At 48.8% G+C, this 26,752-nt stretch overlaps 1 protein-coding gene across 1 annotated transcript; it reads right to left on the bottom strand.

Moving 5' to 3' along the window:
- Window positions 1-1,044: 1,044 nt before the first annotated feature.
- MAS1 (MAS1 proto-oncogene, G protein-coupled receptor) lies at window positions 1,045-18,611 on the bottom strand. The gene is made up of 2 exons (XM_017679885.3): window positions 18,455-18,611; window positions 1,045-7,156 (listed from the first exon to the last, which is right to left on the bottom strand). The coding sequence occupies exon 2, from the start codon at window positions 7,112-7,114 to the stop codon at window positions 6,140-6,142; it is 975 nt and encodes a 324-aa protein (XP_017535374.3). The 5' UTR covers window positions 7,115-7,156; window positions 18,455-18,611; the 3' UTR covers window positions 1,045-6,139.
- Window positions 18,612-26,752: the final 8,141 nt, after the last annotated feature.

The raw sequence follows: 26,752 nt of genomic DNA, 5'->3' as shown, positions 1-26,752 counted from the left end.
TCCCAATAAAACAAGGGGGAAAAACTTGTAACTTCAACCATGTGGCAATCCATTTAAATAAGTGAGAGATCAGTAGTTGATTTTTGGTCTCTTGAAAAAGCGCATTCCCAGGAGGATTCCTTTCAAAAAACTGTTTCTATGTTGTGAGAAACTCTAGCCATAACAAGAGCCAAGTGTAGGATCTGGACGACCTCGGCAGCTGCACCCACAGCCACCAGTCACCTAAGTGAGTGTGCCATCGTGCATGCCCCACTCAGTCCGGCCTTCAGGTCTTCCAGCAGAAACCGTGAGGGACCCCAAATAAGAAGCACCCAGACGAGCTCAGTCAACCCCTAGAAGCTAGAGAAATGACAGTATCTTGTTGTTTTAAATCACTGAAAAGAGTTAATAACTCTGAGGGTATTTTTTTCTGCCAAAAATTGTATAATGACATCCTTTACTTCATGGTTACTAATTTTTACAGTAATACCTGAGGACTTTAGCAGTTTCCTCAAGAGCTTTCCTCAACTGTTGGATAATAAAACCTTTCTTTTTGGAAGCTCGCATGCCATCATCATTCTTTATTTCCCTCCAGTCCAACTACTAACAGGTCTGACTCTGCCCCCAGGTTCTTTGGTCAGCCATTTGGGGTGTTATATCAGCACTTCATGGAATTCTCAGTATCTTGCCAGCAGGGTGGCAGACTTGGTGGAAACCAGTTTAAATGGGACACATTTGGTAATTCATGTTTGCATGTTTTGAGGATTTTTATTCTCCACTCAACCTTGTACTACTGAGTCAAATACGACACTGAAAGAAAAGAAGTTCCTGCATGTGGCATCAAGGGGTCAAGGATCACTCCTCGCCGGGAGGAAAGGGTTACCTGTGACCTGATGTGCCTGCCCTCCCAGGAAAGCCTGTATTGTACAAGGAGTTGAGTGAAAACTCAGAATTTAGCCTAAATGAATTATTTTAGAGGTGGTGAAATTGTAGGAATCCCGTAACACATCTGCCTGGTGCTCCTCACACAACCCCAGGGAGGAAGTTGGCCATTCTGAGGTCATCTGTGTCCCCACTGGGAAGGGACAGTGTGACAGGGGACAGCCCTCTCAGTGTACGAGATGTTTTCTACAGAAAAACAAGGGGCGCAAGTGGCAGGGGCATGCTAATCCAGGCCCATGAAGCAGTTCAGCAAACCTCCCCTATCCGGCTTTCTGGAAATCTCTCTGCTCTTGGCTGGGGCTGAAATCGATGATTCAGGACAAAGAGGGGAGATTTGCTGGAGAAAAGTCCTTGGGCAGGTCACTGGGGAAGGCAGCTGGGACACGGGTGTGGGGCCGCCTTAGCCGGGGGCATGGTGCACTCTCCCGGAGTAAGAAGGGAGAAGCCTGTGCACAGAGGGATGTAGGTGGACCAGCAGATGCAGCCTTGGTCAGGTGTGGATTTCTTATTGCTTCTACTCTTGTGAAAGGGGAAGCAAGCCATCAGCTGAGCCTGAGGACGGGAATGAGATGGTGCAAGACTGGGAAAGCCAAGGTGTGAATGGCCAACCAGGGACTTGGGTTCCAGGAAGCCACTCCGAGTGGCTGGTGGATGAGCTGGGTGTGGAGGGACATATAGAATTTGCTGGACTAAAACGAGGGAAGGGCAATCTACACAAAGGGAATAGCATCACTTGGTGACAGGGTGGTTCATGTGTCATTCAGCAAAGAAGGAACATAGGAGGAATGGCAGGAAAACGGGCAGGTGGCACAGGAAGTGTTTGCAGGACATCAAGCCCAGTGACCCGTAGGCGGTCAGATGCACAGGACAGGAGACCAGCCGCGCATCTGACCACTCAGTGCAGACGTGCGGGTCAGAAAGACATGGGTGCTGATGCCCAGAAATACATGGGCGCTGATAGCTCAGGATGCCCAGGGAGGGTGTGCAAACCCAGCCACCAGATGGAGGAAAACACAGCCACTTGAGGGAGCAGCCAGGAAGGACAGTGGGGAGATGACAGAGCTGGAATAGGGAAGCTAGGACAGAAAATGAGAGCTGAAGGGGAATGTGGCTTGCGGCCAACAAGAACAGAGATGTTTTCACTAGGAGTATGGTCAGCATGTGAAAGGCCACAAAAGGAATAGGTAGAACAGAGCCCACTGGGGTGGCAAGGGCAAGTCGCTCATATTCCTCTGGCCCATTCTGACATAGCAGCATGGCAGCCAGGTGGCATGCCAGCCGGCCAGTGTGGAGGGGTGCATCGGGACGGAGCCCAAGACAGCGTGGACCGGGAGCACGGCAGAGCCTTGCGGAAGGCTGCCGGTGAGTGGGGGAGATGGGAAGGCGCTGAGCGGGCCGTGGGGAACGGCCTTCCTGTGTGACTGGCTGCACTAAGGGGCAGCTGGAGCCTGTGGCAGGGTTGGGGGGGAACCTCTGTGGCGGGAGCAGGGCCTCCACCTCCTTGGCCCTCCTGCGGCCACAGCCAGAGCACAGGCAGCCCCCAGGAGTGTGTCCCCTGGAATGACAAACAAGCACATCCATGTGGCACACGATGGTGGTGACAAGGGGGGCACAGCGAGCAGAGGGGTAGCTGTGTGTGGGTGGCAGGGGAGCCCTCCACAGCCCCGGGCAGGAGGGAGGGGAGCAGAGACTTGGGGCAGGTCATCGCAGGGGGAAGGAACAGCCAAGGGAAAGGCCCAGAGGAGTGTGCTTGGCCTTTTCAAAGAACTGCAAGGAGGTGGTGAGGCTGGAGACTGGGCCACCCTAGCCCGATAGTGTCAGGAGTAGCCGATCGCAGAGAACCTTGGAAAACACTGCAAGGACTTGGCTTTTTTTTACCTAGAAGCAAAAACACTTTGTTTGCTAATACTGGAATAAGATTGTCGTCTGGAAGGCTGGTGGACACGAAATATTGGAAAAGGAGAGAAATCGGCAGATCAGAGAAAAGGAGAGAAGGAGCAGGTTGAGGCGTCATTCTGGAAGAGTTGCTGAGAGCTGGTGCCTAAGGCCCTGGTGTTGTTCGGAGACCATGAAGCCAGGTAGTGAGGAGAGCAAAGGCCGATGGGAGACTGACAAGAGGCCTGGGGAAGAGGCTCATGGGCCAGCAGGAGGCACCGGCGGTTGGGACTGACTCTGTATGGCCCACTCTGACCACAGGGCACTCCCTGCACAGCAAGGGCACCAGAGGTTTGGGCCCACAGGGACACAGATGACGCAGGGGGACATGTACATGCGGCAAATGATTCATACATTATCAATGGTAGAGACAAGAGGTCCTCGTGCAGAAATCCAGAGTGGTGGGAGTGAGTGACCGATGGGAAGGACAGGAGAGCAGGGGCAGATGGTGGGGCCTTGGGATTGTCATTTTCAGAAGTAGATTGGTCGTGTTGCAATGAGGCTCAGAGCATTGCTCAGAAAGGAGAGGAGCTGAGAGCCACTTGCATTGATGCAGAGACAGAGGCCAGTAGGAAGCCGAACACCACCCACAGCAGGGCTGGGAGACGGCACAGACGGGAGAGTAGGCCTGCAGGCTCAATCCCAAGGAGCTTGAGGAATGTGAGGCCAGAAGGCCAAAGATAACAGCAACAGAGAGATGGGGGGTGGTGAGCAGGGCCCCAGGAGCCGCCAGGGCCCACTTCCCCAGCAAATCCGAAAAGGGGACAGTGCCTGGCCTTGCTTCTCCCACGTGGCCATGCCCCCCACTCACACCTGCTCCCTACCTGGAATCCTCTCCCTCCCCTCTCAGTCCCTTGAGCCCCTACCTATCAGCAACCAAAGGGCACCTCCATGAACCATTCCCTTTTCCTAAGAAAGACACGATCTCACCTTCCTGCTGACTGCCACACGACTGTTTATCACCGCGTCCTGACATTGCTTTGTGCACAGCTTGGAGCTGCGGGTACACGTGTGCAGCTTCCTCTGCTAGTCTAGACCACAGTGGCCGCAGCTTGCTCATCTGGGCCTTGTTCACACCGTGCAGTTTGGCAGAGAAGGCCTCCCGTGAATGCTGGTCCCCTTGGTCAAGCACAGACTTTATACCCAAATGGCCTCCCCCTGTGCCCAGGGAATTCTCAGAAATGGTGCCCCCTAATGCATGATGACTCGGGCAAGTGGGTCTAAATGTTCCCAGGGTGTGCGTTATCCAGTCTGCATATTTACTTTAATCTTCTTGTTTTAGTTCCAACCTTATAGTTCACTTCTGGGGATGGGTTTAGGTAAAGGGAGAGAGATGTGTCAAACTGTCTCTTTGCAAGACCTGACTCCTTTAAGGGTTAGAAGAATTTCATTTAGTAGCACTTTCAATTTCCCCATTTTATGTGCAGAGAGGCAATAAATGGAGGCTTCCCACCAGTTTACTGTATTTGCCTTGCGTGAAAATTCCGTGTTCCTAAGAGCCTTTAGGTTCTCTTCCAGACCCAGGTCCCTTTGAGACAACGTAGGGTTGATCCTTTTCCCCCACCCCCCGGGGCGGCCGAGCATTGCCGACGATAGGAAACAAGAGGAGGGCTGTCTGATCTCTCATCCTGTCCGTTCCCGGGAAAGATTTCAATAGAAAACAAGATCATTCTAAATGTCATCACTCCACACCCATCTGGGCTTCCGAAAGCAAGCTGCCTCGATTCTGAATCAGATGTCAGCACCCACTTAAAGCCGCTGATCCGAGCGTGGAGGGGTGGGGAGACCCACACCCCTCCCCACCACGGAGCTGCCCCGTGGTTACAGTGACCGATAGAGGACAGACAGGAGACAGGTGGCGACAAAGAACCTTTTTGCTCACGGCTTCTCTGACCCATTGGAGACAGTTAGAATAAACACTAAGGGGCCCTTTTACGGGCATGAACAAGCTGGTCATGGGGCACCTGGAAAGGGCAGAAGGGAATTAAACAGGGCCATGTAGCCACGACAGGCTTCCCAGCTCAAACCTGGGACGTGCTGCCTGAAGTCCTGGCAGTCAAGCAGCACAGCACTAAGCTCCTGAGGACATCCTCAAAGATCCATTTTGGGAAGAACGTTGGGCTCCCTTTAGGATGTGGCCATCAGCCCCTCCCGCTGAGCCTCCTCCCAGGAATGACCCAAAGAAACGCTGGGGTAGGGGAGGCTGGGGGTTGGGGGTGGCAGAAGCCTATACCTGGCTGCAGGTGAGGATGTGTGGCCATCAATAACCTACAACCTAGGTTTATGGGGGTGGGGGCCCCCAAAATACTATCACCCTCACGAACTCATGAATTAAGTCCCATTCATGACAATTTCTATCAAACAAAGGATTTCAAAGCAGGCTCTCATTGCATCAAGCTTTCCCACAGAGGGCAGGGAAGCCATGAGAAACTAGAGGCCTTACGTTTTTCTTTGCGACCTGAAATAGTGCCCTAACATGTGGCTGGGTGGTGTAACACTGCAGATGTTTTCAATAGAGGTGTGGTGAAACGCTTTCACTCTGCAGGGACAAAGACTTCGGTACACGTACATTCAACACTTAAAAACATGTAACAATATTTGTACATGATAGAGCTGTGTGTGTGTTTGTATGTGTGTGCTTTACAAAACAGAAATATGTGTTTCTTCTTCCAATTAAAGGAGTGAGGCGAGGCTGATGGTCACTGTCGACAATGTGCCCAGAGCTACACACACCTCAGCTTCCCTTTTCATCCTCACCACAAGCCCGGAAGGAATGGACTATTGCAATTAAACATTTTATAAGTGAGGAAATGAGGTGCTGAGAAGTTAAGCCACTTGCCTGATGTCACACAGGCAGCAAATGACAGAGTTGACCTGACTTCCAAACGCATGCTGCTCCTGGTACACAGCTCTGTCTCCTCAAGTTCCAAGAAATATTTTCGCTACCTTCCCTGTACACCTCCGCAAACCTTCCTGCTAGAGTAACTGTCATGGTTCATGGTAGGAACCATGTTCATGTTTATGGTTCAGATGCTGCCAGAAGAGCTGAGAAAGAACAGGAGTGTTTGTGATAGGTACAGAAACGACAGAGGTCCAACATATGTTTAGGCATTTCCAGAAGACGCAGTGCAGGAGAACAATCGCATCATTGATTAGTATCCCATGCATACGGGGTGGGGTGTCCTTCTGTATGATATTTAGGAGACCCTTAAGTCGTGCTCCAAGCACACGCTACAGATCATCTGTGCCCCACCATTTTTGTCCACTGTTTCTCTCCGCGTCCTCAGACGACAGTCTCAATCGTGATGGTGTTACCATTGTCTTCCTGGCGCCTGGGTTGCATTTCATCTTTGAAAGCCCTGGTCAGAACCACTTTTAAGGACTCCTTGAACCGTTTCTTCCTACTGCTGCCCACAAAGAAGTAAATGAAAGGGTTGGCACTGCTATTAATGGTGGAGAAGAGAAGAGAAATGTGGTGCATGTTCCCGAGCGTGGACCAGTACTCGTAGCAGAGCAGGTAGAGGAGCCTCATGGGCATGGCGAAGACGAGGAATGTGATGATGGTGGCCGGGATGACTCGGTAGAGCTTCGAGGACCGGGACGCCCACGTGTTCTTTCGGATCTTAACCACCAGGATGGTGCTGGACACCAGCATGAGTGGAGTGAAGACCAGGAAGCTCAGAATGGCTATAAAGATGATCACTGCCCTGCAGTCACTTCGAGAGGGACCGCGCCCTTCAGTGTCAATGCACATGACATACTCCATGGTGGTCACCATGCAAGAAAGTGCCCACAGGAGCACGCAGACTGATGCCGACTGATGCTTGGGGCGACGACATCGATACCAGATGGGGTACAGGACCGACAGGCACCTTTCCACACTAATGGCTGTCAGCAGGTAGAGGCCTGTGTTGTAGCCAAACAGAAATGTCACCGATAATGTGACAATTGTGTAATAATAGCTGGAAGAGAGCTCATGATCTAAAGTGTAGTCAACAGACAGAATAAAAATACAAAAAAGTAACGAGATGTCCGCGATGGACAGGTGCGTGATGTACACTGTGAAGGGATTTCTTCTCATCCGGAAGCAGAGGAACCAGAGGAGGACTCCATTCTCAGCAAAGCCCAGGGGAGAAATGCTCAGGATGGCCCAGTGCACAGCTGGGATTCCCTGGCGCGTGCCCCCAGTGGACGGGTTCCGGACGGCCGAGGCGTTCGTGGGCTCAAGGACCAAAGTTGTCACGTTCAGCTCATCCATGAGGAAGCCTCAGGCTGGGGCTCTTCACGTAATTTTCTGTAACTAAGTGAAAAAAAAAAAAAGAAAAAAAAAAAAAGAAAAAGAAAATTGATGCATTGGAGTAAAAGGTGGAATTTCAGCTATGGATTGTAGCTATCATGTTATTTTTAAAAGGTGTTTAATAGACTGTAAACTTCTCCTTCTAATGATTATAAAATCAAACAGAAAAGAGAACCAACTTAATGGCTTGCTGATCCCGCAACAGCCTTTAATCCTGTGTTGTTATTTGCTGTGGCTCAACGCGAGACGTGGTCAGGCAAAGCGGGAGGGTCAGCATTCCTGGGGTATGTTTCCAGTCTGGCCCAAGATTTTGGAATGGCATGTGGAAAATCATTTCATCTTCTGTGCCTCTGTCACCTGGCCTGAGGAACCAGGTTAACTGCATTAAAATGTGATGAGAAGACACATGTTTGGGCAATGTTGTTGTTGATATTTTCTAATGCAGAAAGTGCCACAGACAATGGGTAAATGAGAGGCAATCATGAGCAAAATGGTGTTCAATAGTGTACCAATATTTTTGAAAGTGTGAACAATTAGAAGGTATTTATTTTATGTGGCCTCAATATCTGTGACAAAGCTGGGCACCTCCTCAGACTAGGGGTGCCATGCAGACCAACTCTGAGTAACAGATGCATTCACTTCCGCACAGGCCAGACCATGCAGGAAAACACTACTGACAGACTGTAAACAAAGCACTAAACTGAAACCAATAGAAATGATAAATATTTGAGACGCAAAGGAAGATTCTCATACTTTACGCATTGCAAAATAAATATACGCACAGTCCCCAGCCTCTTTCTGTTATGTAACAAATATTCATAAGCTACTTCCCCACTGGAGGAAGGAAAAGGAGGCAGCTGGTGATCATTCCTCTTGTTCCAACCCCAACGTGTCCTTGACTTTGTTGATGTTAAGTTTTTGTGGGGGTTGTTTGTTGGGTGGTGGCAAAATATTGTTCTTTGATTTTGAATTTCATTCTTGCAGACCAGGGCCCCTATCTGTGCACAATAATTAATCTTTTGGAAGTTAATCAAAACAATACTTTTAATTAGTAAGTATCTGCCTTTTCCTTACGAGCTCACCTGATGCAGAGCAGAACACAGATGTGGCACTTTGAGGAGCCTGAATATCTGGGGTGACATTAGAAGTTTCCAGGACTGCACTGGTAGAACCACAGCCCTGGCAGCGCTCTGAGTTTTGATCTCAGCTCAGCTGTGCCTAAAACCTGGACTAGCAGGTGGGTGAGTGAAAAGGGTGGCCTCCTGCCAGTGGTGTGATGGGAGCCGGGAGGTCCTGCCCCCACCACCCTGCCCCTCTACCCCCACCCCCAGCAAACTTCCTCAGCTGTTCTGATGAGATACTGCAAATTATTTTCAATGGGGCAGCTTCTCCTTTCATTTCATAGTTAGATGGAATATTTTTCATCTAATATATAGATATATGCCTATAGATATAGGCCCCAGTACCCTCAGGAGCACAACACCTGGACCAGAATTCGCAACACCATGGCACGGCTGACCGAGGACCTGCTCAAGACAGCAGCCCTTGTTAGAAGTTTGTGGGAAAGACAGCCATGTTCCCCAAATTCACCCACCAAATATTTATTCAGTGCCCCCTTCATGCCAGGCGCTGTTCTAGGCACTGGAATATAGCAGTGAATGAAACAGATAAAGCACCGACCTCTTAGGGTTTGTATTCCAGTGGGAAGGTAGTCAGTGAGCAAATAACAATAACAACAAATAAACTGCCAGCTCCCAACAAGTGCCACAGAGAACAGTAAAGCATGGAGTGTGGCCCAGACCAGAATGTGGTTGTGGAGGTGATAAGATGTGGTTGGATGTGGGATGCAATTCGATTTGCTGATGGATGAGACATATGTTATTGTAGAAAGAATAAGGCTTCAGGCATTTGCTGAATAGACAGGGTACAGGTGCAGCAGGCTAGGAGGAAGCATAGGAGTTTGAAAGCCTATGCAGCCACCAAATGGAGATGTCTAGTAGTGTCAGGAGCTGGGGGGGCAGATGGAGGAGGTACACAAAAGGTGGAATTTTAAATCATGAGGCTGAATGAGATTATCTATGAAATATGGGTGACAAAGAAGGACAAGAAGTTCAAGGACTGAGCCTTGGGGCACTTCAAAGTTTAGAGTCCAGGGGAGGAGAAAGAAGCAAAGAAAGCAAGAAGGACCTGACAGAGAGGTAGGGGACAGCCAAGGGAGAGGGTGACCAGGAAGCAAAGAAGGTGTTTCAAGAAGGAGGGAGTGTGATTGGCTGTGCTAACTTCAGCTGCCTGTTCAGGGTGGATGAGAACCGGAAATGGACCATTAACATCATCATTGACCTGGATCAGAGCAGATTCGGTAGAGAAGAAAATGAAAGCTTGATAAACCAGTGGATTCCAGAGAGGATGGAAGGAGAGTAAGTGAAGACGTGAGAACAGACAACCCTTTTGAGGACATTGCCTGTAAATTCAAGCAGAAGTACAGCAGTGACTGGACAGGGCTGTGGGTTACAGGAGAGTTGTTTAGCTGGTAAGAATTTTCCAGTAGAGAGAAAACAGTGAATGGTTCATGACTTATGTCTATAGCTTGGTGGAATTGCTGGTCTTCGCTGGTAGCATAATTTATTCCTGGGAACAGAAGGAAGCAGAGCATGTGGTTAAAGATGCAGCTAGGTAGACAGAGTGACAGCAGAAGTGTTAGAAGTTAAAAGTTCTCTTCTGAATGCAGTGTCTTCTTTTTCCAGCAAAGTAAGGCAGGTCATCAGCTAAAAGTGAGGAGAGGTAGAGGATTTAGAGAGAAAGGGCAGGTTGTGAAATAATCAGGTGAAAGAGGGAAGGACAACAGAAATATACGAAGAGTGGGATTGCTTGGCAAAATCAGAGCCTGCCTAGGCTGATGCTCAAGATTTAAGAATGCAGCTGTAGTTCGGCGCCAAGATGTGGGCACAGCAAAACAGGGGAGTTGGATTTACCCAGGGTTGGGGTATTAGCAGTCTGGGTGCAGCAAAGTGGGGGCCAATAGAATTATAGCACATGGTAGGCAATGGCTGTGGTGCTGGGCTAGGGAATTCAATGGGGTTGGGAGACGGTGAGGTCATGAGAGAGAGGACAGCGACCAGGCCATGGGAGCCATCGATTGCAGAGCTTCAGTGTCAGAGTGCTGCCGATGTCTGTGTACCAAAGATGGAGAAGTGGGAAATCAGGCTGGGGATGGGAGGGGAGGGACTGGAGCATGGGATGCTTGGGATAGACTGTGGCAGTGTGGTCTGGACGTATGGATACTGATGAGTGTAGCACGACCATGGGAAAGCTGAGGGTAGGGGGAACAAGGTCCGCTGAGGTGTGAGCAGGACCCAGAGCCAGGGCATTGGAAGAATTATGTACGTGGATGTTGAAATCACTGGGAACAGTGCTGGAGCACAGGAATATTATTAGAAAACAAGACTGAGCCAGTGCTAAAATCTTCAGGGAATTTGGGAGAGCAGCCCCAAGGTGTGCAGACAGCCAGGAGGATCGTAGTGACACAGGTGGGTGCATGTGCTTCAGAGGTGGGTGTTTGGCTGCTGGTGGTGGAGGTGCTTTAGAGGAAAGCACAGAAAGTAGGGGTGAGCAGGTCTGAGCAGCACCATCTAGAAATACAAGGTGAGCTGGTTGCATAACTGAAGTTTCTAGCAGCCACATATAAAAAACTAAAAAGAAACAGGTGAAAGGAATTTTAACACCATATTTAACCCACTGTATTCAAAATACCATTTCAACATGTAATCATAGGCAATATGGTCAATTATATTGTAATAACTTTGTATGGCAACAGATGGAAGCTATGTTTACTGAGGTGGGCATTTTGTAATGTATATAAATGTTGAATCACTGTTGTACACCTGAAACGAATACAATATTATGTCAACTATACTTCAGTTTAAAGATATTTACTGGGAAATAAACATATATATATGTATATGTATATGTATATATATAAATGAGATATTTTACATTCTTTTTTCACATTAAGTCTTCAAAATCCTGCATGTATTTTACTCTTACAGCACATCTTTCTTCAAACTTTCAGCCACATTTCTCATGCTCAGTAGCCACATGTGGCTGGTGGCTACCATACTGGGCTGTGCAGGCTTAATAGCCATCACAAAACCAAAATACTCTATACAAGGAAGTCAAAAGCGCTCATCTTTTAATAACAAACCCATGCCAAAGACTAGAAATGTAAAATCAGAACCTAATCAGAATTTTTAAAAAAACTGACAAGAACATCTTTCTGACTCAGGATCTAAAACCAAACTGGGTTTCAGAAAGCTCACCCTGGTCACAGTCTAAAGGCTGAATGGGAGCGGATAGTGGACAAAGCAAAGAAACCAGTAGGGGCTGCAGAAATAGCCCTAGTGAGAAATGATAACTCAGATAATGGCTGAAGGAAGGGGTGGATTTCCAGGACATTTCAGAGAGGGCTGCTCAGGTCTCAGAGACCTTGAAGGGCAGGGAGGAGTCAGGGGCCCATCTGTTGGACTGTGCAGATCGCTGCCAATAACCGAGATCGGGGCAGCAGGGCAGCAGTCAGGAGGGCAAAGATTCTGATTTGCAGCGTGTGGAAAAGGAAGCCTTAGTGGGGACACACCCAAGGCTGATTCCGGGTGTGGAGGTGGGTGACCTGTATGTGCCCTGTTCCGGAGGGCCTGCAGTTTTTAATAAACTTCATGAAACAAACAGTAATTGGCACACAGATGAGATCTTTCGAACATCACTCATTCCTGTGCATTTGCCTGGTTGCAAACTGCAGGTGCAGAAGCCACCAGGACCACAGGCTACTCTTCCATTCCTGTGCCTCTGGCCTCGACTCAGGTGAGTCTCCCTGTGTCCTTGCCCTCTGCCAGTCCACCCTTCCCAGCCTCTCACGCTGCCATGCCCCCTTTCCTAACACTCCCCTTGCCCACCCTGGTGTGGCCTGCATAGCTCTGCACTCCTGGGAGTAGAGTTCAAATACTATCACCGCCACTAAACTGTAAACTCCTCGGAGCCAGGACTTTCCTGTGTTCATGTCTGGATCTCCAGAGCTTGGCACACAGCAGGCATTCAGCAAATACTTACTAAATTATTCCAAGAAATAAAGCCCATTGCCATGGTCCTGAGAAAGCACTCTGGTACCCAGTGAGAACAACACCCCCTCTGCCTGGGGCCATCAAAGCTAGTGCAAAGTTCTGTAAGCGTGAGAGGCTAACTCAAGAATCACACACTGAGGCAGATTTTTGATCCCCGTGTGACTGGAAAGCAAATTAAAGTCCCATTAAAACTCATTCTCATTAAAAACTAAGGTTAGCTTTCCAAATTGCCCTGTTATAGTGGGGTTTTATTTAAGCGGACACGTTAAAAATCACATTCCCAGTCTTGGACCAAAGTAAGCCTCAGCCCTCCAGGGAGCCGGCAGGTGGCAGGAGTGCCTTGGAGGCAGCCGGCCCTGCGGCCCGTGCCGCGCCCCACCTGGTCCTCTGCCCGGCGGCACCATGGGCTTTCCGCCCAGAGACGCAATTTATTTTTTTTCTACAGCTCCATTTTTCGACGTCAGTGGCATCTGCGGTGATGCACGTTATCTGGCGGTAACGACCCGGGGTGGGAGGAAAGCTCACCCCACAACCCTCCGAGCCCCTGATGTGCCCAGCGATACGGCCCTGCGGCAGCGCGAACCTCCGTGGGGGCAAAAGGCCGAACGGGCAAGGGCATCGTCACCGGCAAGCACAGCCGGTGGCGCCGCAGGGGCACCCTCCCGGCTCCTCCTGCTCCCGAAGGAATCCCTGGGGTGAAAGCACGAGCGGGCCCCCGGGAGGGCCTCTGGAGGCCAAGGCCTCTTCCCCCCTTTGTGCAGCTCTGGATCCTGCTGTTGGCTTGGGAGGCTGACAAAGAAGGCATTAGTGCCCCTGTTTCATAGGGGAAAAACAAGGGCCAATCAGAGGCACCCCGTCGCACGATGCCACAGGCCTCAGCACTCACGCTGCCGCGTGCCTGGCCTCCCTGGGCCCTGCAGGTGTCCCAGCTGCCCAGGGCAGGGATCCAGGTCCCCACGAACGGGAAGCTGAGCCGGGCTCTCACTTAAAGCAAGTCTGGAAGCCTCTGGTCTAACCAACCCCCCAGCACCCCCTACTCTACAGACCACTGATGGGAAGCCGGAGAGAAGGTGAAAGGCCACAATCACACCCAGTTCGGGGGAGCCTGGCGCTGGGCACTCGGTTCTGCCTGCCCACTGCTTCCCACTCTGCCCGGGCCTGACACTGCTTTGAAGACTTTGCCTTTTATAGCCTATTCCGTGTTTTCCATCTAGTCTGCCTCTAATGCTTCCTACTCAAGGAATTGAAGGTATCTTATTCCCTGATGTTACAGGGGATACTTTTTCCTCCAAAGACTCGATTACTTTCTAGTTGTGACTATGCTAGTGTCAGATGGGGTCGCTGCTGCTCTGCATTTACACGTCTCTGTGCAGTGAACTGGCACAGGTCCTAATTGAACGCCCCCAATCAAGGGCTCAAGACTAAGTCTCATCCACTGAAAAAACGCTCACCACAACAGGCTCATTTTATAGTCTGTGTAATCTTAACAGGAAATACAGATATTTAAAATCTTTTCATTGCCTTTTTTTTCTAATTATAAAACAGTATGTATTCCTGGAAAATTCAGTGAGGAAAAAAAAATCACAATAAAACAAAATTAATCTAATTTAACATTCTGGGGTATATTTCCTTTTAGTCTTTTTCCAATGTATCACACTGTTTTTTAAAATTGAGATTACATTTTATAATCTGTTCTAGTATTTTTTTTCCCACTCAACATATTGTAAACATTTTCTTTGTCAGAATACACTCTAAAAACTTTAATAGTCACTATTTAGATGTTCCATGATTTATTTTGAGTAATCCTCTAACCTTGATGTGCCAGTTGCTTCTGATTTTTCACGGTTGTTTTTTAGAAAAACAAAACATGTAATGACCTTTCTTGGATGCAAATTTGTGCACACTTTTAATTATTTTCCTAGGATAAATTTCTAAAAGTGGAATTGCTGGATCATAGGATATAAATATTTTTCAAGATTTTAAAACATCAACAAATTGTCTGCCAAAAACTACCAATTTCACTGATATCAAGGTACATAATTGCTTTTTCACAGAATATATATGCTTTTCTCCCCCACAACTTCTCCATTGTTTAAAAGTCCCAGTTTAATAGGTAATAAAAAGATACTTTGTTTTCATTTGCATTTATTTTAGCTATTGAATTTGGATATTCTTTTACGTCAACTGGTCACTTGTATTTCCTCTTTGGTGGATTATTTTTTCATGTCCTTTGTCCATACCTTTTATTGGGTTGCAGGAATTCTTTGTAACATGTTACAAATTCTTTTTCCCCAGAGACTGGGTATTTTATGAGTGATGTGAGAGGATGCAGCTTGGCATTTTCATAAAACCACTTCCCTAGTGTTACAAGTCTGCCTGTACTCTGTTCATCATGGAGGTTTACAGCTTGAAGGTAGATGCCACAAACCACCCTTTATTTTACTGATAAGGAAGCTAACTCACAAGCAGCCAAAGATTACATATTTAGTTAACACCAACGTCAGAACCAGTGCCTAGATTGCACAGGTCCATGTGGGCACTATTTCTGCTTCCCACACCAGTTATTGCCAATAGTTAGTTACACGTCTCTGTGCAGTGAACTGGCACAGGTCCTAATTGAACGCCCCCAATCAAGGGCTCAAGACTAAGTCTCATCCACTGAAAAAACACTCACCACAACAGGCTCATTTTATAGTCTGTGTAATCTTAACAGGAAATACAGATATTTCAATAGTTATTGTCAATAGTTTGTTAGGTATGAGGTCCACTCCCCCATGCACATGGCTAGAAGAACTTTTGAGACATTTAATAATGGCCTTAATATCATCAGAAGCCATCACCATAATCAACTTGTTAGAAATAGCTTTACTAAAAGCCTCAGAGGATGGACCTTTTGTTTATTAAAGATGGATATTATTTGTTAGAGAGTGGATTTTTATTTATTAAAGTGCCATCTTCCCATTGCCAAACCCATAACAACAACAAAAACAAATAGGACTGAGTTGTTTTCAGTTTCTTCTGGTCCCCGCTTCTTCTGTGAAACAGAGAGATCCATCACCATCACCACCAGCGACAAACACGCCTATTGATGAAAGGCACCATACTTCACCCATTCAGGTAACTACAACTGATATCAGAGGCTAAAATTCAGGTGAATCCTTCCATCAGGACAAAAAGTAGAAATAAGCTGGTGCGCTCATCACATCATGCCTTTAGGCAAGTTCTCCGAAAGGGAGTAAGAGCTGATCTCACTCTCACCCACCCTGCCCCAACACACACACAAGTGTGCAATGGAACCCTACTCTATGTCTCCTCACTGGGATCTCTGAAAAGACACCATTGCTTAGACGTGCTTTCTTCCCCGGGCTCTCCTCCTGCCTTCCTACAGCTTCTTCTCTGTCTCCTTTCTGGAGCTCTTCTTACATTGCCCTTTGGGCCAGTGGGCTCCCTTCCTGGCCCTCTTCCTTTCGTACTTTATAGATTCTCCCTGGTGGCCTCATCCAATCCCTCGTTCAACAATCACCAGTACTCATGAAATCCAAATACTCAGCTCTAACTCAGACATCTCCCCAGAATATCAGACCCTGTAACCCTCACCTGGACATCTCCAGCCCCAGCGGGCCCAGAATAGAAGTCAGACTTCCCTGCTGCTCTGTGCTTCCTAGTCCTCCAAGTCCCACAGACGGGTGTTTTATCAGGCACTATTCATCTTGTACATTCCCTGCACCAGTCCCTAGAACGAGCCATTTCTCCAAGGAGTCCTGGTTCCTTTTAGTTGATAGGGGTATTTAGAAGCCAATATTTGGGTGCTGGGAGTGCTCATTGCTATTTTGGGTGTCACTTTCCCCAGGCCTTCTCAGTGGACAGAGCTAGGGAATGTATGTATATAAGTACATATGTATACTCATACATACACACACTGATATCTATATCTTTTTACACACACACATATTTCACCTCTTTTGCCTGCTCCCTGCCCTAGGACATACTCCTCACCCAGGAGAAGCTCTGAACCTGTTATCCCTTCTACCTCCCATGAAGATGCCCTCCTCACCCTGCCATGTCACTCCCACCATCCTCACCCTGGCTGGGCTGTCCCCATGTGGCTGACCTCACCTGCTTAGCCTCTAACAACTTACATAAGCCATGGCAAGCTGGGCTGGCTACAGGTAGATACACCATATACTTAATGCCCACCTCCCTCCTTCAAAAACAAATGAACTGTAGGCAGTGTGGCATCTGAATGCAAAAGAGATCCTTGAGAAGAGAGGTCTGACATGTCCAAATGACACTGCAGAGGTGACTTTTGCCTGCGCCTAGGGCTGCTTTGCCTTGAAGCCACACTGTTAGTTAAACTGACAATGAGATGTGTGTTCTAAGCAAAGTAGTGCAGCCCCTCTGAATGGCAGTTGTTTCACATAATTGGCATTTTAATGTATTTCTGGAAAGCTAGGTTGTAAGGAAAGCTAGATATTAAAAAGTGCTTTTCACGGAAGTCTCATGGAAATGCCAAACTGAGACAATGAATCAGCAGAGGAAACAAGCATGGTGGTTTCCATAGATGTTTAAGGATGTGGACTTTCTACTTGAAATCGCTACCTGCATTTCTCTCTCAACAAAAGGGAGAGGAATAGATGGACAGTGGAGTTGGTAGGCAAGCAAAGAGAATCAAAGAAGGCAGAGTGAGTTGTGGTTTTGTCAGCATCACTGAGGTGGAAGGTAGAGAGTTTTATGTGCTACCGTTGATGCTTGCTAATGTTTTCTCTAGAGATCTAAGAAGCAAACACCCCTTCCACATTCCTGTCCAGTTGGACACAGTCCCCCCATGGCCCTGGATTCTGGATCTTAGATTACCCTTAGAAGAAAAAAAGAAAGAAAGAAAGAAAGAAGAAAAAGGAAGGAAGGAAGGGGAAGAAGGGAGGGAGGGAGAGCAGGAGAAGGGAAAGGAAAGGCAAAGAGAAAAGCCAATAAAACTAGGGTTCCAGGGAGGGTCATCTGAAACCTCCTGTTCCTCGGCAACCAGAAAGAGAGCGCGGCCCCCAGGCGGGGTGTGCAGCTCCAGAGGAGAGGGCAGACTGTGTCCCCTGTGTGTGTGCAGCAACCCGGACAAACAGAGACCCATCTGTGAGACGGAATCTCCATGGCAGGTGAGGGAGCTGCTGGGAATGTGCAGAACAGGGGCACATCTGTCCCGGTGGTAAGGCCTCACCCCAGCTTCCTCACACTTAGCCATCTGCACAGAAGCAGAACTTTGTCCCCTCCCACCAAGTACACAGCACGGTCAACTTAGAGCCCTGGTCTCAGGGCACAGGAGGGCAGGGGATGATTTCGTCCACATCCGGAGATTTGGGTTGTCACAGCTGAGAGGAGGATTCTACTGTCATCTAGTGGGTGAAGGCTAGGGATGGTGCTAAACATCCTACAATACACACAACAGCTCCCCAAGGCAAAGAATTATCTGGCCCAAAATGTCACAGCACCAAGGTTGAGAAGCCCTGCTCGAGAGGCAGGCTTGCTACCACATTCTCATTGTTGCTTACATAGCAACTGGACAACATCCTATACACGCTTTCTCCCTAAATCACTCCCACCCACCCCGCCTGGGAAATATTGCCCAGATACTCACATCAAAGATCAGTACTGAACAGGAGATTCCTTTCAATGCGACATTGCCGCCCATGGGCTGCACATCTGACTTTAAAAGCATCAGAAGCTGGTACCAATGCTGGGACCCACTAAGAAAAGGCAGAGAAAAACCAATCCAGCCTGCCTCTGTCCATGCCCAGTGCTTCTAGTCAAGCCATTTCCCACAGGAATCGAGAATGGCAACAACCCTTTCAAAACCCAACTACTTATTCATAATATCCAACTAAACTCCCCGGAACACATCCAAGTCCTTCATCAGACCCATGAACTGATCCTAATTTTCTTGCCCCTGTCATGAGTCAAAGAGAAAAAGCTAACACAGAAGTTTCAACCTGAAGTTGAAAAGCAGTGTCTTGGGGACAGTTAACCCGGCAAATAAGCAAATTTTACAAAACAAAGGCAGGAGAGAGAGCTTTCACCAACACACACAGACATAAAACAACCAGCACGGAAAGAGTTGCCCGGGCAATAGCTTTCTGAAGAGAGAAAGTCTTACTCTCGTTGTCAGGGCAGTTGAGCAATAAAAAACAGGGTGCAGACTCACTAGCTCCATTTGCTCAGGGAGGTCATAGGTGGTAGCAAGGAAGCTTCCCCTTCACGTCCTGGGGCACCGCTGCCCCACCGCCCTGCAGGGTCTCCAGTCCCGACATCCCCTCCACGGATGCCTGCAGCCTCCCTTCCTTGAAGAAAGCAGAGCTGCTCTCCCACTGCTGAAAATATTTGAGATGTGCCAAGCAGATGGTCCCACGCTTATCAGCAGAAGCTGTGCTTCAAATGGCATCACTGGGTGACACACTCCAGTGAAAATCTTCATGCTAATATCCACAGTGGGGACAGGCTGGTGACAGTGCGAGTTAGCTGAGCCCCTTGGACAGAGAGGGCCAGCCAGGGCTAAGGAGGAGGGTGACCCAGAGAAATGCTCTATGGAAGGGCAGAATCACATGGGGAGTGGAAAGCCAGACCACTCCCCCTGCAGTCTCAGCCTGTGACTAGCCCTGTGATCTCGGCCAAGCTCCGTAAGACTCAGTTTTCTCACCTGTGAAATGGAGCCAATGGTATTACTGCAAAAACTTGCAATGAGGAAACAAGATGTTATGTAGACACTTGCCCAGTGAGGGACACACTGTTCAGTGATTAAATATCCGTTCCCTTCCTCCAATCCATTCTCAGAGAGTCTCATGCCCACTGGAGTGTATAAGGACAGTGCAATGGAGAAGGCAGAGAGCGCAGGAGCTGGGCTGCAGGGGGCGCGAGGTCGGGGGGCAGCAGTGCCCAGACTATCTCAGCCTGAGGCTAGTCCAGGGAGCAGCTGTTTCCATTAGATGCACATTCTCACTCACCCATGCAGCTGAATTACTTTTTCCCCAATCCGTTCTCCTTTTCAACAGACCCAGCGTAAAGACCTGCAGGCCAAGCGGGGGAATTCTGGGTCAAGCCCTGCAGTAAAGACCCCCCCAAACCCCCCACTCATGGCAGCGTGAAGTATTCCTTCACAGTTACTGTGTCAGAGTACTAGCGGACCCCTGGGGCTGATGAGGGCAAAACCGGCAAAGAAGGCAGTTTCAGACCGTGTGGGAAAGCCGACCCGGGAGCCCACAGAGCAAGCTCTGCTCAGACTGCTCCCTTAAGCAGCAAGACCAAAGGTGAGCCAGACTGCCCTTGTACGAGGCCTGACCTGAGGCTCTGTCCTCCCTCTGGAGAAAGAGCGGGGGGGGAAAGGGGGTGTCCCTAAAGGCCGTCAGCCACGGGCAAGGTCAGGTGAAGGGCAGGCCAACTACCAGGTGGGCAGGGGCTAAGCAGCAAATCAAAGACGCAGGTGAACTTGGTCGTGGGAAGCCGCAGTACATTCTCATTACCTGGTTTTGCTGTTCCGGGGGAGAAGGTCAGCCTCCTGAAGAACTTGACATGTCCCAGAGGACAATCAGGACCTGGGAAGGAAGCCTGGACCGTCTAAAGCAAGCTGCAGGGCAGGACAGAAGGAGCACTTGGGGGAAGGGGAGCAGAGACCCGGGAGCAAGTGTGACTAGGAGAGAAGTGACGGGCTGCCTGAGAAGTTCCCAGCACCGCGGTTGGACCAGAAGGGACCCCTGAAGGAGAAGAGGAGGGCAGGGTGGGGCAGAAGAATCTGCTCTGTGTCTCTGCTCCACGTTTGCTGCTTCTCAGAAGCTCAGGGGATGTCCAGATTTTATGAACATTTCACCCTGTCCCTGCGGGGGCTGTGGAAACCCTGAGCAGAGTGACCAACTGGAAGGACGACTCCAACGTCATTATTTAAGTCAACACAACAGTGGGCCTCACCAACTTGCTTTTTCCAGCTCCTAACAGAACAGAGAAGTCTGTCCAGACTGGCAGAGAACAACCAGTTGCCCAACTTGGAAACTGATCACTGTCCCAAGGTGAATGAGGAACAAGCCACTGGGAAGCTGGAGTGGCCAGAGGCGAGTAGGTACAGGGAGAGGATCGGGTGGGGGTGAGGGTGGGGTGGGAGGCTACTGGGGGCAGCCTGAAAGAGAGGGCACTCCCTTTCCCCAGACTCAGGGGGCAGTAGAAGTCACCAATTGTTCTGTGACGAATTGGCACCACTAATGAAAGCAGGAACTATTGCAGATGGGGCTGGAGTTTCATTTGTGGTAGATACTGATTTATACTTAGAGAAAATATAGCAACTCTGTAAAAATAAACTGCTTGCATTTAAGCCACAAATAGGTCGGCTATTTCTGTGTCTGGCCTGTCTTTGTGAGTCATCTTTCTCCTCTTGAGAGGAGGGTCTGGCAGAGGGAGGTACATAGAGAGCAGGTAAGAGAACCAGCAGAGCCCGGGGAAGTGAAGCCTGGAATCACCAACGTCCAGTGTGGAAGGAGGTTCTGCTCTCACCTCCATAAGCCAAATCACAGCTTCTAAAGTTCTCTAAAGAAACAACACCCCTTTCTCCATCGAACAAGAAAGCACAGTGGAGGGGGCCTGGGGAAGGCATGACAGGAGGAAGGAAGGAGGAAGCTTAATAACCGTGAAGGCCAAAGAGTGGACCCGTAAGTGAAGCCCTGACGGTAGACCCATTAAATGGTAATACCCCTAAGCAGGACCACAAGTGGCAGAATTCCTTTCTTCCATCAGGAGTTTACCCTCAGCTCCCAGACCCCCTCAGTGCCATGGGGACATTGCTCAGTGCTAAACCCGGGCACACCAGGGATTCCAGTCACATCCTAGAATGTATTCTTCACCTGGAAGCAACTCTGCTTTACCTGTACGATCACAGGGAGAGAGAGCCACCAGTTTTTGCCAAAAGCCCAGCATCCCCTTAGAGTTAGAAAGATGCACGAGTGTAGAACAGCAAGGGGCTGGGCTGCCACTGTGGACCGAATGGCAATAGGTGGCACAGGCTGGGGGTGTTCATTTTCACAGGAGGGTGACAGGCCCCAAAGTCAGGGTGGAAACAGTAGATCCTCAGAAGGGCAGACAACGAATTTGGCACAAATTGTCTTGGTTCACCGTCTGGGAACAGAGCAACTTCAGGTATGCTAGAGATTTGGATTTGCAAACTTGACTGGAGTCCTGAGTGATTCTTCAGCCCATCCGTTTGACTGACAGGGTCTCAGAGCTGGGCTAGCCCCACCCCCTGCCCTCCAGTCCTGCAAAAGGGACTTCAGATCCCACCGGCCAGATAAAGATCCAAGATAAAACCCTGAGAACAGAACTCTCCCAGGCTGCTCTGAATGCCATCAGCCTCGGGGCATCCTTCCCAGCCTTCTCGCAGCCCACCCTGGCCCGCGTGGTTGGGTTGCTCCCAAGTAGTCATCTTTACTCTCAGTGCACATTTCTTAGACATCAGATCTTACAGAGAAATGGCATTTCCTCCCTCACATCATTTGTTTTCCTCCACATGGTGGGGCAGAAGCCACAGCAAGTACCACAACAGTGGAAACAAACCTACGGGCAAGTGAGGGAGGCAGTCCCCCCGGACAAACCCTGGGAAGGGTCCCAACAGCCCACAGCTGCAGAGTGGACTCAGAGTGGGAGGCCAGGTCTCCAGCCCTGAGTGTCCCCCAACCTTCCCCTGGCATTCAAAATGTGCCAGAAAGGAGACTCGTCAGGCCCAGCACCAGCCCCTTTGCAGAATGATGAGAAGAGTGTAAAGTGACCCCAAATGAGGCGAGTGGTCTGTGTGGAGGGGCACAGGGAACCGCGGTGTGGCGGCTATCTGTACAGACGCAAAGTTTGGGTAGGCTCCTTAATTTTAATAGGTGGAATGTCCCCATGTCCTCCAAATTGGCACCTAATCAGCTGCCCAGACATTTTGTTCTCTAGATTCCTTACCTAGATTGTAATCACGTGCTCTCCCTTATCCAAACATCATGAAAAACTCCAGTTGTGAGAAAGAATATTTTTGGAGCATTGCCTTGGGACATGGAGTCTATCCATTCCTCTAGATGTTCTAAATATTACCCTGGGCTCAGCCCTGCATAGTTGGCCAGCACTGTCTTTGCCCTTCATAAAACTGTAATTTCTAAGTTATCCTTTAGAGATATTCATCAGCGAGCAGTTTAGAGGCGCTATAAAAAAGGAAATGTAAGAAGATCAAAACCGTGCTCCTGTAGGAACTGGCCAGCACCCTTCCCACCGCACCTCCAGTCTCCCGGTGGAGATCTCTGCCTCAGGAGTAGCTGGGTTTCTCCTGAGTAGCAGCCAATTTGTCAGTAGAATACCATAAAGTGTGTAACTGGTTTTTTTTCATTTCCTACTAGAAAGCCTGAAGACACATATTTGATCTCTGTTTGCAAATGGACCACATGGCTACTTCAAAGAAAAGTATCTGAAACTACTAATTTAGTCAAAGGTCATTATAGGCACCATTAAACTTGTATTCATTGTCATTTTTCTGCCAGTTACTGTGGATTTTGGCAAACAATGTCTTTTTTTTTTTCAGCTACAATATCCTCAAAGAGACTGAAAAAATTTCCCCTGCAAATGGTAGTAACTCACATACTGGGACCCGTGCAAGAAGCTAACTGAAATAGCAGTCACCCTGGGTCTGTGCAGAAAAGGGTCCTCTAAATTCTATGAGAGCACTTACCATACGATTACAGTTAACCTGTTAATGTGCCTGTTTTCCGCACCAACCTTAGCTCACTGAGGCAGAGGCAATGCCTTATTCATTTAGTGCTGGCTGAGCCAAAAAATAGGTGAATACATCAACCATGTTGAAACATTGGTGGTTTTATCATTGTTTCTTGAGTTAGTCCACTTTCCCCAGTTAGACTGTAGGTTATGTGGGGAAGGAACCACATGTGCACTTCCTCGTGTGGCCTCACATGGAGCCGAGAACCCGAGGTGCTGAACGCTTGGAGATGGTTTGACAAATACCTGGCTTCCCATAACTGATAGTAAACATACTTATTTTGCTGAGACAATCTGTCTCCATTGATTCTAAAAAGTTCTAGAAAGTTCCAGAAAAGGAAGTTTCTAGGATCAGAAGTCTTTCCTGACAGACTCCACAGGCACAGATCCTCCCACACCGTGTTCTCCTGTACCCGGTGCATACGTCGTTGAGCTCAGGCCACCCGCCTTGCTAGAGACTGAGTTTGAGGGTTTTCTCCACAAACTCCTCATCAGGGGGCCTTGCAGCAGGTGACACCTGCCAGCCTGCTCTCACCAGAAGGTGGGTCTTAAGGCTGCGCTCTGGAAACTGGCTCACTCATGCTATTTCTACCGCAACCTGCATCAAGAGACCAACCAGTTACACCTGCCAGGAAGCCTGGTTCCCCACTCCACCTCCAAGCAGAGCTTAACACCGAGCGCTTCTGTGCATGAGGTGCGGACTCAGGCAATGCTGACACAGGCAGGGTGAGGGGAGGTGCTGGGGGACAGGGGCGCACATGACACCACAGCCTTCATGTTCACACTGCCCAGGCTTTCAACCCACTTCCTCACTGTGGTCCTTGAGCAAGTTACTTAACTTCCAGAGCCTCAGCCTCTTCTTTCTCATTGCACCTTCATAAGGCCATGTGAGAACAGAACCAGGACAGCAAGCTCCTGCTGTGGTGCTCGCACCAGCGTGGCTCCAAAATGTGTCATTTAATATTCAATCTAGATTTAAATCGGTTAGTTGTTTTTACTATATGCATTAAATAATTAGGGCTCCACGAAGTCCTCTTGGCCAACCGCAAACAGAGAAAACTGAATGGGGAACATGGTAGGTGGCAAGGTGTGCACTGCATCTGTTTCCTGTGGCTGCCTTAACGTCCACAGACCGGGTAGCTTAAAGCAACGAAATTCATTCCCTCAGTTTTGGGGGCCAGAAGGCCACCAAGTGACAGCAGGGCCACGCTTCACGGAGTTGAACTTTATTGCTCTGTCGGGCACCGCGATGGTACTGGGAAGTGTTCTCAGCCACTGGCCAGGTAACTGGCGAACGGGAGCCCCTGTACGGAGGCTGTGGGGCGTCCTGGGCCCGTGAGCAACCTCCCTGCCCACCAGGTCCCCTGGACCCCACCCCTGCCCTCTGTTGGTATGTGCTCAGGGAAAACAAAGGCCTTTCAATGGTAATGAAAAATCTCATGTGTATGTTGAAGGGTGGTGACTAGGGAGAAAAGTAATTTGTGAAGAATGAAAGAAAATAGTCCTGCTTTGCTATCATTCTTTTAAACTGTCTGCTTCCATGGAAACAACTGAAGTATCCATGATGGATGAATGGATAAGGAATATGTGGTATTTATATATACAATGGATTATTACTCATCCATAAGAAGGAAATCCTGCCATTTGTGACAACATGGATGGACCTTGAGGGCATTATGCTATGTGAAGTCAAACAGAGAAAGAGAAATACGTTATGATCTCACTTAGATGTGGAAATTTTAAAAAAAATCTGAACTTGTAGATACAGAGAACAGATTGATGGTTGCCAGAGGAAGGGCTGGGGTAAAATGGGTGAAGGGGGTCAAAAGGTACAAACTTCCAGTTATAAGATAAATAAGGCCTGGGGATATCATATACAGCATGGTGATTATAGTTAACAACACTATATTGTATATTTGAAATTTGCTGAGAGTGGATCTTAGAGTTTTCAACTCAAGAAAAGCCTTGTAACTATGTGTGGTGATGGATGTTAAACTTACTGTGGTGATCATTTTGCAACATATAATGTATCAAATCATTTATATACCTAAAACTAATATAATGTTATATGCAATTTAAAAAATGTCTTCTTCTATGACTTGAACAGGTTGGTGGTTACATTTATCAAGTCATCAACCTGTACACTTAAAATGAGTTAATTTTTTGTATGTAAATTACGTATCCATAAAATTGATTTTTAAAAAACACTAACACACAAAATGTTCTGAAAAGAGAAAGAGAGAGTCGAAAACTTAGGCAGAATGTTATTACCCACTGCAAACGTGTGGCCAGTATATAAATTGAACAGTCACAGAGAGACTGTATTTTGTGCCCTCAAACAGGCGTCAGTATCCTCCCTAACCGCCTTTATTAGCCCATGTTTCCTGCTCTGTTCTGAAGACTGTGCAGCAGGGAGCTGTCCATTTGTCAGTGGGTGGCAGAGCTGGGCAGTGTCCTGGGCACAGACGGAAAAGTGCCTCCCTGTGCTGTGATCAACTGACCTCAGGGACAATCAACAACAAGAGGGGTGGCTCGGAGCTGAGTGGTGCCCTGGCAGCCCACACAGCCCCCATACAGGTCCCCACCTCTCTGGCCAGCATGGTTCTGCTCCTTCCTCCTGCCAGTTCTCATTTATTTGATCTGTAAACGTGTGCCTGATCTGGGCACCTTGGCAAATGGCAGCCTTTTTTCCCAACCAACTGCTTTCAATGATTATATCGAGCAACGTGGGCCGGGCTGGGGAGGAGCCTTTAGGGCATAATGGTGAAAAAGACGGGAGAACTTAGAACATCTTTGTGCCCCTCCCAGGGTTCCGACAAAGCAGATCTGGGACCTTGTCCCAGTGGTCCGCCAGAAAGGTGGTTTCCCACACCCCATCACAAAACAGCAAGGGGCTGTGTGACCTCACTGCTTGTCCCCCCAGGGGTAGCAGCTTAGGTGTATGATGGCTTTCTTGCTCCCAGCAATATGGAGTTGCTGTTATATACACGTGTGCGTGTCCATCCCTGTGGCGAAGGGCTCTTAGCCCTGCCCCTGGCCTGCATACACTCCGTTCCACTTCTTGAAGCAAGGGTTAGTGCCCTCTAGGTGCACTTTCTCCCCCAACCCACACTCTACAAGGCTGGGCAGAAGCCTGGATCTGGGAAAGCTGTGGGGAAAGCCTCCATCCCGCCGACACTGCCTGCCCTGTCTGTCTGCACTGGCACACACCGGGGATGCTCCCTATTGGGAAATAGGTTTTTTCTGTGGATTTTGATATCTTGTCGTATTTCATTTTCCTCCCCTACTTTATAGATGGGTATATTCGTTTGCTAGGGCATCCATAACAAAGTACCATGGACAGAGGAGCTTTAACAACAGGAACTTACTTTCTTACAGTCCTGGAGGCAGGAAGTCTGAGTAAGGTGCTGGTTTCCTCTGGGCCCTCTCTGCTTGGCTTGCAGACGGCCGTCTTCTCCCCGTGTCCTCATGTGGTCTTCCGGCTGTGTCTGTGTCCTGACCTCTTCTATAAGGACTCCAGTCATGCTGGATTAGGGCCACCGATGGCCTCAGTTTAATTTAATCACCTCTTTAAAAGCCTATCTCCAAATACAGTCACATCCTGAGTAGTGGGGTTAGGGCCTTAACCTATGCATTTGGGGGACTCAGTTCAGCCCCTAACAATGGGCAATGAGGGTAAGGTTCCAAGACAAGACAGAGGACCTTCCAGTTGGCCCCACCCTGCAGG

This window comes from Manis javanica, chromosome 13, assembly GCF_040802235.1.
Source record: "Manis javanica isolate MJ-LG chromosome 13, MJ_LKY, whole genome shotgun sequence".
Classification (NCBI taxonomy): Eukaryota; Metazoa; Chordata; class Mammalia; order Pholidota; family Manidae; genus Manis; species Manis javanica.
This window is presented reverse-complemented; position numbering and strand designations above follow the sequence as displayed.